The sequence below is a fragment of the Arachis stenosperma genome, chromosome 5, assembly GCF_014773155.1.
Source record: "Arachis stenosperma cultivar V10309 chromosome 5, arast.V10309.gnm1.PFL2, whole genome shotgun sequence".
In the NCBI taxonomy this organism is placed as follows: Eukaryota; Viridiplantae; Streptophyta; class Magnoliopsida; order Fabales; family Fabaceae; genus Arachis; species Arachis stenosperma.
In genome coordinates, this window is record NC_080381.1 from 135,396,833 (window position 1) to 135,413,150 (window position 16,318).

The 16,318-nt window shown below is 34.5% G+C and overlaps 1 protein-coding gene across 1 annotated transcript; it reads left to right on the forward strand.

Moving 5' to 3' along the window:
• The first annotated feature begins 5,716 nt into the window (after window positions 1-5,716).
• Window positions 5,717-8,684, forward strand: LOC130979434 (NAD(P)H-quinone oxidoreductase subunit H, chloroplastic-like). The gene is made up of 2 exons (XM_057902881.1): window positions 5,717-7,097; window positions 7,156-8,684. The coding sequence occupies exons 1-2, from the start codon at window positions 5,951-5,953 to the stop codon at window positions 7,698-7,700; spliced, it is 1,692 nt and encodes a 563-aa protein (XP_057758864.1). The 5' UTR covers window positions 5,717-5,950; the 3' UTR covers window positions 7,701-8,684.
• The last annotated feature ends 7,634 nt before the right edge of the window (window positions 8,685-16,318 follow it).

Sequence of the window (16,318 nt, forward strand, 5' to 3'; positions counted from 1 at the left end):
TAGCATGAATAATTTTAAACCTGTTAGTACTCCACTTGCTAGTCATTTCAAGCAGAATTCACAGCAATGCCCTACAAATGGGAAAGAAAAAGCAGAAATGAAGAAGATTCCATATACATATGCATTTGGCAGTTTGATGTATGCTATGGTTTGTACAAGGCCAGATATTGCTCATGCTGTTGGAGTTGTTAGTCGGTTTCTCTCTAATTCTGGTAAGGAACACTAGCAAGTAGTGAAGTGGATTCTCAGATACCTTAATGTACTTCCAGAGGTTGTTTATGCTTTGGAAGTGGCCAACCTATGTTAGATGGTTATACAGATGCAGATATGACTGGGGATCTTGATTCAAGGAAGTCTACTTCTGGTTATATGATGACTTTTACTGGGGGAGCTGTGTCGTGGCAATTCTGACTTCAGAATGTGTTGCTTTGTCTTCTATAGAGGCAGAATACATTGTTGTTGTTGAAACTTCTAAGAAACTTTTATGGATGAAGAAAATTCTACAAGAGTTAGGCATCAATCAAGAGAAGTTTATGTTATTTTGTGACAATCAAAGTGCTATCCATCTTAGCAAGAATTTGACGTTTCATTCTAAATTGAAGCACATAGAAGTGAGGTATCATTGGATATGTCAAGTGCTTGAGATGAAGTCATATGCACTCGAGAAGATCCATACTGTTGACAATGGTTTAGATATGATGACTAAGAGTCTACCTGCAATGAAATTTGATTCCTGAAAAGAAAAGGCTGGCTTGGTAAAGCAGCCTACTCCCACTTGAGTTGGTGTGGGAGAGATTTGTTGGTGGGTCCCTAACTCAAGTGGGACCCACAAACCAAAAAGAAATAAAATAAAAATAAAAAGAAGTGGCAAAAGTCACGTAGCAAGAAAAAGAAAAAAGCGAAGAGAGAGAGAGCGCATCACACATTTGGAAGGAAGAAAGAAAATCAGAGAGAGTGAGGGAATAGAGATCGACAAAGGAAAAGAGAAAAAATAAAAAACGGCAATTTCAATGTGCTCCTATTGAACCAGTAAACTTGCTCTATTTCTTATGAAATTTTAATATGTTATTCTTAGTGTAGAGATGAACATTAGGATATAGCTTGCTAGTTGTATTGCCTTCTCTTTCGTCTGATTTGAAATACCCACTTTGTGGAGAATTTATGTTGATTCTATCAGTTTTGATGATGTATTTTGTTGATTGTTGAGATGCCCTAATGCTACGAAGAAGACTAATTGTATACCCATTATTTTCATAGTGAAACATTTTACTGGACTATGTTCCATGAGTTTTTTGTCCCTCTTTTGGGATTTTTCTACGATAAAAAATCTGGCATTTGATTATTTAATTTCTGCATTATATTTGTTGTTTGGAATATGTTTGGAGTTTCCTATTTAATTATATAGGTTATGAAAAAATATTTTGGTTCTTTCGCTGTTAGATAAGTTTTTATCTGAAAATCTCAGTTTTTCCAACAATTAGTAAGGCCTCAATAAAACTAAATTCTAGTAATATCTAGCAAGAACAATCTTCTGGGCCAACGTCTTTCCTTCAATGTGATGGTCACAACAATTCTCACGTACTTCTTGCAAAACATACATTACTTGAAAGTGAAATATTTAAGCAGCAATTGTGAATGACCTCCACTACAAGAAACCAGTTCTATTCCTACGCTTTTAAAGCATGGCGAAAAGCTGGAAAAACGTGGCAATAGCTTTTTGCCATGATTTTTGAGCTATCGGCACATTTTTGAAAGGGTCACATCTGCTAACATGGTGATTGCTCTATCTCCATGCTTTTGCAGATTGCGACGCTTAAATGATAGCGAGAGATACGGCCACGCTTTTAAAGCGTGGCGATAGCCTTATCAAACTAAAATAAATAAAAAATTTCTGACTTTACCTTTATCACTGCGCAATATATATTTTCACTCCTTTTTTTTTTACCAAACCTATAAATATAGTATGCAATTTTTATTACAAGATAAATCAAACAGTAATTAGTGACATATAATTTTTGCTATAATTGTTTTATACATTAATACTCAAATACAAAATAAATCTCGAATTCAAAATTCTGATTTCTCAACAAGGTTATCAACCTGAGCATAAAAGCATAGAAATAATCAAATGACCAATGCATCATCTCCATAAAGTGACACTCTATTTATATGGATATAAAATTGCAAGTCACATTATATATATAATGAATTCTATGCTTGTCCTATACCAACTAACAACAAAAATGAAACTCTTTAAATAGTACAAAATGTCGTCACCCGATTCACGAGTAATTTCCATAACCCTCCTGTATTATTTTCTTCGACGTCTTCATTTTTGCCACCTTTGGTAGTCGCAGCAGCCATCAGCTCATCAAAATTTGCAGTCTTTCCAACTCCCAAGTAATATTTAATCTAAAACACCATTTATCACATGCGGTAGTCAGAAATCAATGCAACAGATCATATGGATTAAGACAACAAATATAATCTAAAATTAGCAAGCATAAAATGTCTTACTCCTTTCAACAGCAAGTCCATTATTTTTCAATATTTCAGCAATGGTTACCACTGTGGCAATAGCTGCAGCAAAAGAAAAGCAAATAATTCAGAAATATCAAAATTGCAATTACAAAAAAAAATTGAGAAATATTGAAATACAAAGGAACAACTCTACAAATATTGCATTTCAAAAACACAACGCTATCTAATACTTCAATTAGCTTACTAAATTTGACAACTATTACACAGATTTTTCAAGTTCCATTGTAAATCCTTGCTCAAATATGCTAGTTGCTACGATAAATTACATTTGAATTTTAAGGAAGAGTGATTTTCTAGTGATAGAATTGTGAAAAGACTAATTGATCGTGTACTATAAAAGCTTGTAAGAAGAGATCTCATAAGACTGACCAAACGGTGTATTGGAATAGCCGTAAGGGTTCCAAATCTTCCATTGATGCGGCCAACAATCTCATGCACCTGACTTGTAAACTTTTTATCTGTCAAAGCATTCAGTAATCAAATCTTAATTAATACAGATAAGAAGATACTGGTATGCCAAGAAAAAGAAGATACAAGAGGAAAAAGAGAGGAAAATAAAATAATTTTTTGTTCATTTTCAATTTACATTTACGGTATCACATGTCTTCATAATTTTGTGAAAGAAAACTGATAACAGGAAACAAGAAAGGTAGAATGGAAAAAAGAATGATAAACAACAGCCAAATAGGCCCAATATAAAACAATACCAATTTAAAAATTGGAGGACACGAGGTGAGATGATAGAGTAACTAAAAGTACTGGGAACAAGGATGAACACCTCTGCTTTGTCGTCATCTTGATCATGTTTTAGGTCAAAAATTTTGCCACAGCTATTAAAGAAGATAGAAAGAAAAAGAAATCATGAGCAAGGGTCAAAGTAAAAAAGAGTTATAAAAATTTAAAAATAGAAAAGGGTATAGAATTGCGTATTCTGTCATGCAATAGTTTAACTAATGGTTAGTTAGAAACTTAAAATTATATCTATAGTTTGACTAATTAGGCTTATCCATTAAGTATGATTAAATATGCATCCATGGCAGTTAAAAAAGAATGCAATGGAGTTTTATATTTTTAAGTTTTAATTTGTGTGGGGGTGGGGGGAAGAGTCTAGACAGGTATAAAGACGGATTAAATGTTGGGTTTTGAACTGATTATGTTTCTTTGCTAGGAACAATAATGTGAATAACTTAGATATACGGGGTTAATTAATTGTAGCAGATAAATATAGCTATCTCTATTTGCTACTTTTTATTCACAAAATTTAGAAACCTGTTATAACTTTCAATTGGGCCAGTGGCATCTACATATGATAGTATCGTTAAGAGTCACCAATCACAAGTTAGAAGTGGTCAAGACTTGCAGACGAGGCTTGGGTTAGATGGCCACTTTGTGTGCCTCCCATAGAGCTGCACCGGGTTCAAGTCCTCATGGAGGAATATAGAACCATTTATGTGTACTCCCATGTAGTGTGTGTGAGTGAGTTGTGTGGGTGTGTAATACATGGGTGTATAGATGTAATGCCTAGGATTGGGGGTTGTCCAATCCACTTGACCAAAAAAAAAAAAAAAAAAGAAGTGGTCAAGACTTTGACGTAGTGGTCAAGTTTCTGATTAAAAAATGCCAGTAGCCAAGAGAATATATAAATCAATGATGGAAGATGAGAGGATAAGGAAGAAGCACCTGGCAAGAATAGGCCTCTTTCGTTCAAGCAGGTCATCTTCTCCATCCTCAAGGTTGCATTTGTTTACAGAGACAGGACACTGAAACAGGGACACAGAAAGATAAAATTGTGTTTAGCAGAGAAAACATAGACAGAGATAATGTGTCCAGAGACACTGAATTAGTGTATTGTATTTTGTGTCCATCCTGGCAGGAAAGACACAGAGACACTAACAAGAGACACAACTTATTTTTTATTTTTTCTTTCATTATTCTTGTTAATTTTTCATAATTATATTTTTTATTATTATATTTTTCATCTCAAATTTTTTTTGAGTGAAAAAAAATTGAGAATAAATTAGATTTTTATAATTTATTCTAGTTCATCACCAAACAGGATACAAGAACACAAAATTGTGTCTTTGTCCATCAGTGTCTTGTCCTGTCCTATTTTCAGTGTCTTGTCTTATCCTGTTCTCGAAAATAAACGTAGCCCAAGTGACCTCTTACCCATGCTTTTTGTGTCCCTAGTTGCCCTTTGCATTTCACATTCACTCACTTCCAATAATAATACCCTAAGTTACCAAATCAGCAACCACTAAACCACTAAAGTCAATCACCATTATGCAATACACGTCACAATATATCATAGTATTAATAATTAATTGATAATAATAATAATGAATAAAACAGAGAAACCCTAGCAACAATAGCAACGACAAGCTAGAATAGATCAAGAATACCATAACATAACCATACAAACAAATAAAACCGGAAATTTCACTAAAATCTTTAAATTCCAAACTTGTCAAACCTTAATCTCCCAAACGAGCAATCTTAACCCCCAAATTCCACGAAAAATTTGAGGGAGAGGGAAAAAAAGAATTACAAAGGAGCTGGACTCACCAAGAAAAACCTCTGCTTGATGTAGAAGTGGAAGTTGAGTAATCTATAATCTATATTTCTTTCTTCAATTTAGCGTAACATATCCGGTATGCGGATACAAATGGATACACGCATAGATGCGCACACGCATAGATGCGCACACGCATTGTGTTAACTGTATTCTGAGGCCTTGATACTAATTCAATTATATATCCTTTAGATACAAAAAGGAATCGAAAAAATCGTCTTATCGTCTTATATCTACTTTTATCTATATAATTATATATATAATTAGTATTTTATTTTTTAAATCGACCATTTTTTTTTACAGAAATATAGTATGATTTGACATCAGAATCGCAAAATGTTAAGGAAATTTAGATTATTGTATATACAAAATACCTAATTTTAAATTAGTATCATTACTATTACAGATCAAACAAGATATCTATAAAATATGGAAGGAGGAGAAGAACGCTTTTAACTTATGGTAAAAAATTTATTTCTACCAGGATTTTCACAAGAAAAAAAAGAAAAAAACCCCGGCTCGGTTGAATTTCAAGTATTAAATTTCACCAATAAGATACGAAGACTTACCGCACATTTGGAATTGCACCGAAAAGATTATTTATCTCAAAGAGGTTTACAAAAAATTTTGGGAAAACGACAACGGCTACTATCTTATTTGTCAAATAAAAATAGAATACGCTATAACAAATTAATAAATCAATTGGATATTCGGGAGTCAATAATTCGTTAATTGAATTTGAAGAGTCATTTTGAATTATTCGATTTTTTAGGTCTTGAATCTTGATTAATTTTTTTTCTTTCGAAATTCATGGAAGAATAAATCGAGGAAAAACCTATGAATGGGACAGCTAAAAGAAAAGATCTCATGGTAGTCAATATGGGACCTCACCATCCATCAATGCATGGTGTTCTTCGACTTATTGTTACTCTAGATGGTGAGGATGTTATTGATTGTGAACCATTATTGGGTTATTTACACAGAGGGATGGAAAAAATTGCGAAAAATCGAACAATTATACAATATCTGCCTTATGTAACACGTTGGGATTATTTAGCTACGATGTTCACAGAAGCAATAACCGTAAACGGACCAGAACAGTTGGGAAATATTCAAGTACCCCAAAGAGCCAGCTATATTCGAGTAATTATGTTGGAATTGAGTCGTATAGCTTCTCACCTATTATGGCTGGGACCTTTTATGGCGGATATTGGTGCACAAACCCCTTTCTTCTATATTTTTAGAGAAAGAGAATTAATATATGATCTATTCGAAGCTGCGACAGGTATGAGAATGATGCATAATTTTTTCCGTATCGGGGGAGTCGCGGCCGATCTACCTCATGGTTGGATAGATAAATGTTTGGATTTCTGCGATTATTTTTTAACAGGGGTTGTTGAATATCAAAAACTTATTACGCGAAATCCCATTTTTTTAGAACGGGTTGAGGGAATAGGCATTGTTAGTGGAAAGGAAGTAATTAATTGGGGTTTATCAGGACCGATGCTTCGGGCTTCCGGAATACAATGGGATCTGCGTAAAGTTGAAAATTATGAGTGTTATGGGGAATTTGATTGGGACGTTCAATGGCAAAAAGAAGGAGATTCATTAGCTCGTTATTTAGTTCGAATTGGTGAAATGGTGGAATCCATAAAAATTATTCAACAGGCTTTGGAAGGAATTCCCGGCGGACCATATGAGAATTTAGAAATCCGTTACTTTGATAGGGAAAGGGAACCAGAATGGAATGATTTTGAATATCGATTCATTAGTAAAAAACCGTCTCCGACTTTTGAATTGCCGAAACAAGAACTTTATGTAAGAGTTGAAGCCCCCAAAGGAGAATTGGGGATTTTTCTAATAGGAGATCAGAATGGTTTTCCTTGGAGATGGAAAATTCGTCCACCCGGTTTTATCAATTTGCAAATTCTTCCTCAATTAGTTAAAAGAATGAAATTGGCCGATATTATGACAATACTAGGGAGTATAGATATCATTATGGGAGAAGTTGATCGTTGAAATGATTATTGATACAACAGAAGTACAAGATATCAATTCTTTTTTCAGATTGGAATCTTTAAAGGAGGTCTATGGAATTCTATGGGTATTTGCCCCTATCTTTACTCTTGTATTGGGAATCACCATAAGTGTACTAGCAATTGTATGGTTAGAAAGAGAAATATCCGCAGGTATACAACAGCGGATTGGACCTGAATACGCGGGTCCTTTGGGAGTTCTTCAAGCTCTAGCAGATGGAACAAAACTACTTTTCAAAGAGAGTCTTATTCCATCTAGGGGAGATACTCGTTTATTCAGTATCGGACCATCCATATCAGTTATATCCATTATAATAAGCTATTCGGTAATTCCTTTTGGATATAATTTTGTTTTATCCGATCTCAATATCGGTGTTTTTTTATGGATTTCTATTTCGAGTATTGCTCCGATTGGACTTCTTATGTCAGGATATGGATCAAATAACAAATATTCCTTTTTGGGTGGTCTACGAGCAGCTGCTCAATCGATTAGTTATGAAATACCATTAACTCTATGTGTGTTATCAATATCTCTACGTGCGATTCGTTGATACAAAAACTTCTCGATGCTATTGCTATGGCCCTTTCCTTGTAGGACAACTTTATAGGAAAATAGGAAAGGGGCAGAATAAAAAAAATTCATTATTATTCTCACTTCAAGTCTGATTGAAGAACAAAATCTGATAGTTATATGAGTGAAATCAGACAGCTTCTATAGAAATAGAAATTCGAGATTCTATTTAGATAATTTACAAATACTATATTAGATTAGATAGTAGATTACCAGCCTATTATATATATATTATATATATATATAATATATATTATATTTATCTTATATATATTATATATGGGTATATGGTTATATATGTTATTTCTATGGTATGATGATTTGAAATTGCAGTCAAAATATTGAGTCTCATTTTCTATGTAAAAGAATTAAGTGAAAAAAAATTAGAAACAGACGAGTCTTATTACCCCAGGATTGGATAATTAGTAATCTTGTCTTGAAGCGGGCTCAAAAGACCAACCTTATTGAGATTGAGTTTTTGCTACTGTTTGGATGATTTATTATTCATGTATTAACAGAAACATAAAATAAGGGCAGCTCAAAAAAAAGAAGTGGATGGTTAGAAGCACCAAGATACACAAGGGATTAGTAACACGGATTATGTAAATTGTCAAAAGGAACATTTCCACATAATCTAAATAAAGAATACTAATTGGGGCTTAAAGTTGGTAGAAAAGAGAAGGCAGTCCTCCCCCAATTCCGATCTAGAGTATGCTCCTATCCACTGATTAAATAAATGACTATCGGGAACGAAATAATCCGTTAATCTTTTTTTTTTTAAGTATCCCCTTTTGATTTGCACAAAAAAAGACGAATAGGAACAAAAAAAATGACCCCGTCGTTTTGTTTTCTCTCTCTCTCTTTTTCTGAAGAGAGAATTTTTCTAATTTATTAGAAAAAAATATGCAAGTCTTTTTCGTAACCTAAAACGATGGACGGAGGGTTATAAAGATAATTCCAAAATATTTTCTTTATTGAAGAATAAAGCTATTACTTAATAAATTTTTGATTTTTAAGGGATAAGATCAATTCAGAAGGACCTTTTGTATCATTTAGAATATATATAAATTAATTTTATTTGTCTTTATACAGAATTCAGGAAACTAAACTGGATGATGCGTAAGGTACTAAGGTGTTACTGATGTTGCTCCAGAGAGAGAGAGAGAGAGAGAGAGTGTGTGTGTGTGTGTGTGGAGAGAGAGTTATGGTGGGATTGGAGCAGCGATGGTGGGAGTGTCGGAAGAGAGAGGACCGACGGGGGCATTGCGACGGAAGGGAGCAGCGACAAAAGGAGTTAGGGGTTTGCAGCAACGGAAGGGAGCGGCAGCGGAAGGAGCATCGATGGAGGGTTTGTGAGGGACAGTTAAAGTCACCACCAGAGGGAGTTACCAATGAGAAGAGGGAATGCCGGCGGAGGGACCAGGGATGGTGGGAGTGCCGGAAGAGGGAGCACCGACGGAGGCATTGCGAGTGCCGGCGATGTTCTTCGGAGTGCTGGGGTTCTTTGCCATCACTGGTGTTTGGGGTTATTTGCTAGTGTTTTAGTGTTTAGGGAACGACCAAAAGGGTTTCATGTAAATTGAAAGGGTTTCGAAATTGTTTTGAACAAAAGCTTTTTTTTCTTTAACCTTTTGGCCATGTTTTTGAAGTGTGCCAAAAGAGTTAAAGGAAATGACCACGCTTTTAAAATGTCACTGTAACGAAACCATGTTGCCATGCTTTAAAAGTTTTTTTGTTTCTCTCTTTAAGCGTGGCCAAAATCTCAAATCAATTGCCACCCTCATAAAAGTGTGACCATGAACCCCTTTCGCCATACTTTTTGAGCGTAGCAAAAAAAAACGTGACCAAATCTCTAATCAATCACCACCATCATAAAAGCGTGGCCATTGACCACTTTTGGCCACACTTTTAAAGTATGGCAAGAAAAAAGCATAGCCATAGACCTTTTTTTTGTAGTGCTAATTGTACAACTAGTCATTAATAATCCGGTATTGGATTTTTGAACTTTTGGTTCTTTTGGATTTTGATGGTAACATCCCATACTGCAAGTTTGACTTAATAGAATCCAAGTGAGCACATTCATAATATACAAAATTATCACCCTAGATACTGAAAGTTCTTGTAATACCTCTTGAATTAGAGTTCTATTTTTTACTTAATTTTGTGCTTGCCAACTTAAATAGAACATCTACTCTTACATTTTTTTTCTCTAGGAGAAATGACTCAAATTCAATTACATGATTTTGCACCTTATGATGGTATATCTACAAAAGAGCATCCCGAACTTAATATTCTCCGTTCACTTGTGAGGTCATGAGTCGCTATATACCGTAATCTTAATTGCTCTGACATCTTAAGATAATAACAATCCTATCAACAAATCCTCAAACTCAGGTTGATTATTTGATATTAGAAAATTGTATTTTATGGACACTTAAAAAACTAATTACTCCCTATTTGTTAGGATGAGATGAACACCTCTCTTTTTGTTGTTTGAAGCTCCATCTTTACTAGAAAATCTACCATGCCATGAGCTTTAATAGCACTCCTAGGCTTATATCAAATATCAGATAGAGATGACTATTTATCAATGTTAGCTTGAGATCCTATTTATATTATTATGAATTGGATTTATAACTAACACAAATATTATGCTTATAATTACTTTAATGTCACGTAGGAGAGTTTAATGTTTTCATTTCTCGCTAACTGTATTACAGTTTACAAATGAAGTGTGCCCTACTATGAAGGGGTGATAAATTTTATTTAGTTCATAATTACGCAAATACTATATTCAAATAGAAAGAGTATAAGAAATATGAAAAGTGAACAATGATACCCTATCTATAGGTTGGACATGATTTAAACATCTCAGGTTTTATAGTCAAGATATTATAGTCTAAGTAGAGTTCTTTTTTCGAATGTTAGTAAAATTCTCGACCCATAAGGGAAGTGATGAGCGGATAATTTATACGCATTTTGGCATTATTTTTAGGTAGTTTTTAGTATGTTTTAGTTATTTTTTAGTATATTTTTATTAGTTTTTATACAAAAATTACATTTCTAGACTTTACTATGAGTTTGTGTGTTTTTCTGTGATTTCAGGTATTTTCTGGCTGAAATTGAGGGACCTAAGCAAAAATCTGATTCAGAGGCTGAGAAAGGACTGCAGATGCTGTTGGATTCTGACCTCCCTGCACTCGAAGTGGATTTTCTGGAACTAAAGAAGCCCAATTGGTGCGCTCTCAATTGTGTTGGAAAGTAGACATCTTGGGCTTTCCAGCAATGTTTAATAGTCCATACTTTGCCCGAGATTTGATGGCCCAAACTGGCATCCAAACGCCCACCAGAGACCCTTTTCTAGCGTAAAACGCCGGAACTAGCACCAAAGCTGACAGGTTCCAAGAGAGTACCTGGGCTAATTGGGATATGTGACATAAAATCTCGTTAGTCATGGGTAAACGAGGTCTCTGTGGCGCTAAGGCTAGAATCATAAAGCATCATTCTCCGATCCGGAAGATCCGACCTTGTTTGTGGCATTTTGAGTAGGATCAACAAAAGGAGAATGAATTGCACGGGCTTCATCTTCGGCTATAGTGAGTCACCATGAGCTAACTTGATGAGAGGACATGAGTTACTCAAATACGATGTTTTGCTATGGATTAGGGGAGATTAACTTGATGAGAGGACATGAGTTAATCACTTACAGCTTTGCCATTGAATGAATCATTTATTATTAAAGTACTTAGTAAGAAAAGTTAATCCAAAAAGATAAAGCATCTCCAAAGCCTTAACTGATTTTTCATGATTGTTTCTTTGCTATTTCTTTATTGCTTTCTCTAATTAGTTTATGCGCATTCAACAACAACTACGTTTTCTATCGCCTAACTAAGATCTGTAGGATAACCATTGCTTACTCAATCCGAAAATCCTCGTGGGATCGACCCTCACTTACCTGAGGTATTACTTGGACGACCCAGTGCACTTGCCAGTTCAGTTGTGCGAGTTCTAATTTCATGCACCATATACTTACAAGGACAAACTGCTCTGATACCATAATGTAGTACTCTACCATTCATATTCTTATGCTCGATTCATAAGTCAATGATTAATAAGGTGGTACGACTCAAGATGGAGTTGTAATATATATAATTAGAAGATATTATAAAACGAGAAGCCTGAAAAGAGATTAAAGAAAATCGTGAACGCAAACACACACGTATAAAAAATATAACGCTTCAAAAAAGCGGGATAAAATAAAAACTTAAAGGAGGAATAGAGTAAAAACATAATATATATATATATATACGTATGTATGTATATATGTATGATGTATGTATGTATGTATGTATGTATGATAGCCACTAGTCACGACCTACAAAGTTTAGATCGGCTAGGGTTACAAAAACAAAAACAGTTAATAGCAGCTCCTATCTCTCCCAAATACACATCAAAACCTCTATAGACAAGTTTTTTAAATATATATATATATATATATATATATATATATATATATATACACATCATTAAAGTTTTCCAAAATAAAGGGAGAGAAATCTAAACAAAATACAATATAAGATTTAAAAAAACTTCGCCGTCTTCCAGAAGAACTCCAGCTCACTGCGGAGCACGAGGACCTGCATTTGAAAAATAAGGAATATGTACGAAATGAGAACCTCCAATTTCATGGGTTCCTAATAGGATAAAAATGTCAAATAGATACAATATAAGGTAACAGGAACTCTCTAAGCAATCTTAAGCTTTCAAACAACAATCTTTCCATCCTAGATTCTCAATAATCCGTGATTAGGCAACTATCATAGGGGACTCTAATCTAATTCAATTTCCTTTTTGTTTCCACAACTTTCTCTAGACTCCAAATGGAATAGCCCCAGCATCAACCGACACCAATCTGAGGGACCTCTCAGATATTCAAACACAAGCAAAATAAATAATACACAAGTAAATTCAAGTAAAGCAATTAGCACATACTCACTTAATATACACAATTAAACAAGCCATGACAAGTAACAAACCCAAACAAATCAAACAAATACAAATTATACATGTCTGCCCTATAGCCGATGTGCTTATCTGTCCGTTATACAATTAAACTCAACATGTTCAGTAGCTAATCCTGAACAGTCCCTACGTGCGTGCATCCCCAAGCTCATACTCATATTCATATTCATTTATCAATAGCATTGAGAGAAACATCTGGAAAGGTCTGAGTGCCCAGCCACATCTTGCGATGGAGGGTGAACTTTCTAACTGGGAGCAAGTAGGATAAAATCAAAATTCTTACGTCTATCCCAAAAGCTGAAATACCAACTGAAAGCAAGCGAAACAAAACCACAATCCTTGCATCTATCCCAAAAGCTCATCAAGTGGAACAATGCCACTACATCTACCCAAACAGGTGTATCTCACCACATCCCGAAGCAAGCAAAACAACGCTACTACATCTACCAGGTCTAGGCAGTACATTTTAAATCAGACTCAAATTTCATTCTCATTCATATTTCACTTTATTCATAGTCATAATATAATCAACGATCATCATCTCTCAATAATTCAATATCATAATCCATCTTTATTTAATTTACTGTCTTGACTCATTAGGTCTCATTCCTAACCTCTTTACCCTCTATTTCACCGGCTCTAGACTCATAACAGGGTTTACAGAGATTTAGAAAGTTAGAGGAATGGCTAAAAACTTCAAAGTTTTACTTTTCAGAAAAATAGGATGGTCGCGATTGCAAGCACCTTCTGCGTACACATGAGTTCAAAATTTGGGAATGTCACATATGCAGACAACCTTCGCATACGTGAGAATATTGTCAGAAACGTTTACTCACGTCGCACGACACTACCGAGTACGCAAGAGTTCAAAAGTGACATTGTCGCGTACGTGGACCACTCTCATGTATGCGAGAGTACTGGGGAGAACCATTTATTCGTGTCACGTGACACTTCTGCATACGCATGAATGTAGGATTTTCAGAAAGCTGATATGCTGCAGAAAGTTCAGTTTTTTATCAAAACTTCAAACGTGCATAACTTTTCTGTTAAAAATAATTTTTTGTCTATTCTTCGAACGTCATAAACTACTTGGATCCAATTTTCATTTAAGACAAATTTCACAAAATTTGAGGGTCCGAGAACCAAGTTGTGACCTGTCGAAGTTGGCCAAAAACAAGTTTTTTCCAAATTCCTCAAATCTCAAGAACTCTCCATCCAAAACAAACCAAATTATACCAAATCCAATCCTAAAAATTCATACACATTATCAAATACTCCTCTATTATTTCTCATTCATCCAACACCTAAATTACCTTGCTTTCCAAATTAATCACCCTTTATTCTCCCTTCTCATCAATTTTCCCAATTAAATACCCTTCACATTTTTACACATCTATTTCATCTCATCAATTTATCCAGGCTTACTTTTCATGGCCTCCGGCCTAAAATTCACGGCCTCCAACCCAAAATTCATCAATTCATCAATCAGAAATAACCAATCACTAATGACATCAACTTCAACAATTTATTAATTACAACATTTCAATCACATCGAATTATACAATTCAAGCTTATTCCTAGGGGCATCTAGCCTAGAATTTTATGTCACATTATATGGTAAAATCATGCACAAACTCTCGGTTCTCCAATTTATATGAGGAATGGAATGTTGAGTTTGGATCCGAAAATCCTTTTCCTTGATGCCCTCTCTGTGAACTAAGTTCACTTATTTATATCCTAAATTCTAGAATTCAAATTTAAACTATCCTAATCTTATCTCTCGGAGAGAAAGATAAGATAAATAATTATTGATTTCAATTTCAAATTAAAAATAATAATTCAAATAAAATCTTAATAATCAAATCTATTATGTTTCTAGAAAGAATTAATAACTAATCTTCTAGAGTCTTGAATGTTTTGGATGTGATTAAGGGTTCTAATGATGTGGATAATTAATTTTGGGCCTTAATTATCATTTCTTGAGAGTTGTAATTTTATTTAATCCGGGCTTGTATTAGAGAAAATTGGACAAAAAGCCTAAAATTACACTTCTGAGGGAGGCAGGTCTACTAGTCATAGAGCCTAGGCCGCCGAGCATGCTGGAGCATGAAGGGGAGTCCATCGAGCGTGAGGGAAGGCCGCCAGACGTGGGTGTCTTGGGCATTGATTTCTTGCGACAAAACGATGGTGGTGGTGCGTAGCTTAAACGAAATGTCCACTATAGACATATCCATATTATTTTGAAATTCTGGACGTTAGCTTTCTAAGATAGCTAGAACCACCTTATTTGGACCTCTATAGCTCAAGTTATGACCACCTGAGTGTGAAGAGGTCACAGCTAGGATCCCTTCCGCCGAGCGTGGAAGCTGGCCGCCAGGCTTATGTGTGAGTTAGAGTTTTGGGTGTCCTTAGGGCACAGTTTTGCTTTCTTAGGCCATACTTTTGCTGTCATTGTATTTTTTTGTAAAAAAAGCGTCATTTCTTTCTTATTTTTTTGCCGAAAACTCTTATAAACATAAAAATACTAACACAACTCCAAATATTTAATTATTTATTAAATTCTGTTAGAAAACGTAATAAATTTAATTAAAACCTAAGTAAATGAAAAAGAACTTTAAAAATCGCTTAAAATGATGTGTCATCATTATAATAAAATAATAATGTATTCAACTGACCAGGATAAGATTGCTTTTGTTACTAACTATGAAAATTTTTGTTATAAGATCATACCTTTTGGACTTAAAAATGCAAGTGCTACATATTAAAGGCTCATGGACAAGGTCTTCACTAGCCAGATCAGATGAAATATAAAAGTATATTTTGACAATATGGTAGCAGAGAATAAGTCCAGAGACAACCATAAGAATGGCCTTAAAGAAATTTTTCAACAACGTAAAATCTATAAAAGGTAATATATACAAAGTGGAGAATCTATATACATATATAAACATAATATATACAAGGTGGAGAATCTATATACATATATAAACATAAACAAAATACAAACACCGAATCCCAAGATAGTTTTTTGCTTCCAAAAGTCTCCAGAATGCTCAATACGGTGTCTCACGTCCTACATCTGAAAAAAATAATATATGTATGGAATGAGAACTAGGGATTCTCAGTATGATAAAGGTGCCCACATACATAATATGCAAGGTCCCGAAAAAGTCAGAGGCAATCCTATAACTTTGACATTCAGACTCAAACTTAAAATTAATACTAAACCATAAAGATTGGTACTCTACCTAAGGGGTTCCCATTTCTAAATTAACCCTTCTCCTTTTATCTCTTTTTAAACTAACACTTCATCTCCTATCTTTCCAAACCTCCAAATTACTAATGGAACAACCCTCGTCGTGCTTCCACCACACGAGAGATCTCTTAGTTGAACACACATACAAAGCATACAAGGAAAGCACAATTATGGATAACAAGTACAGCATATAGGACAATTAGCAGTTAATTATAGATAAGCAATTGGGCAAACCAAGATAAATACATTCCCAAATAAATCACACAAATGCAGGTGATGCATGTCTGTTCTATGGCCGATGAGTCTCATTTGTTGGTTAT

What these genes read in the sequence shown, in the direction of transcription:
- LOC130979434 (XM_057902881.1), top strand. Translation starts at nt 5,951, where the DNA reads ATGAATGGGACAGCTAAAAGAAAAGATCTCATGGTAGTCAATATGGGA. An exon ending in TATTATGACAATACTAGGGA is followed by an intron (nt 7,098 to 7,155) that starts GTATAGATATCA and finishes ATACAACAGAAG; the next exon opens with TACAAGATATCAATTCTTTT.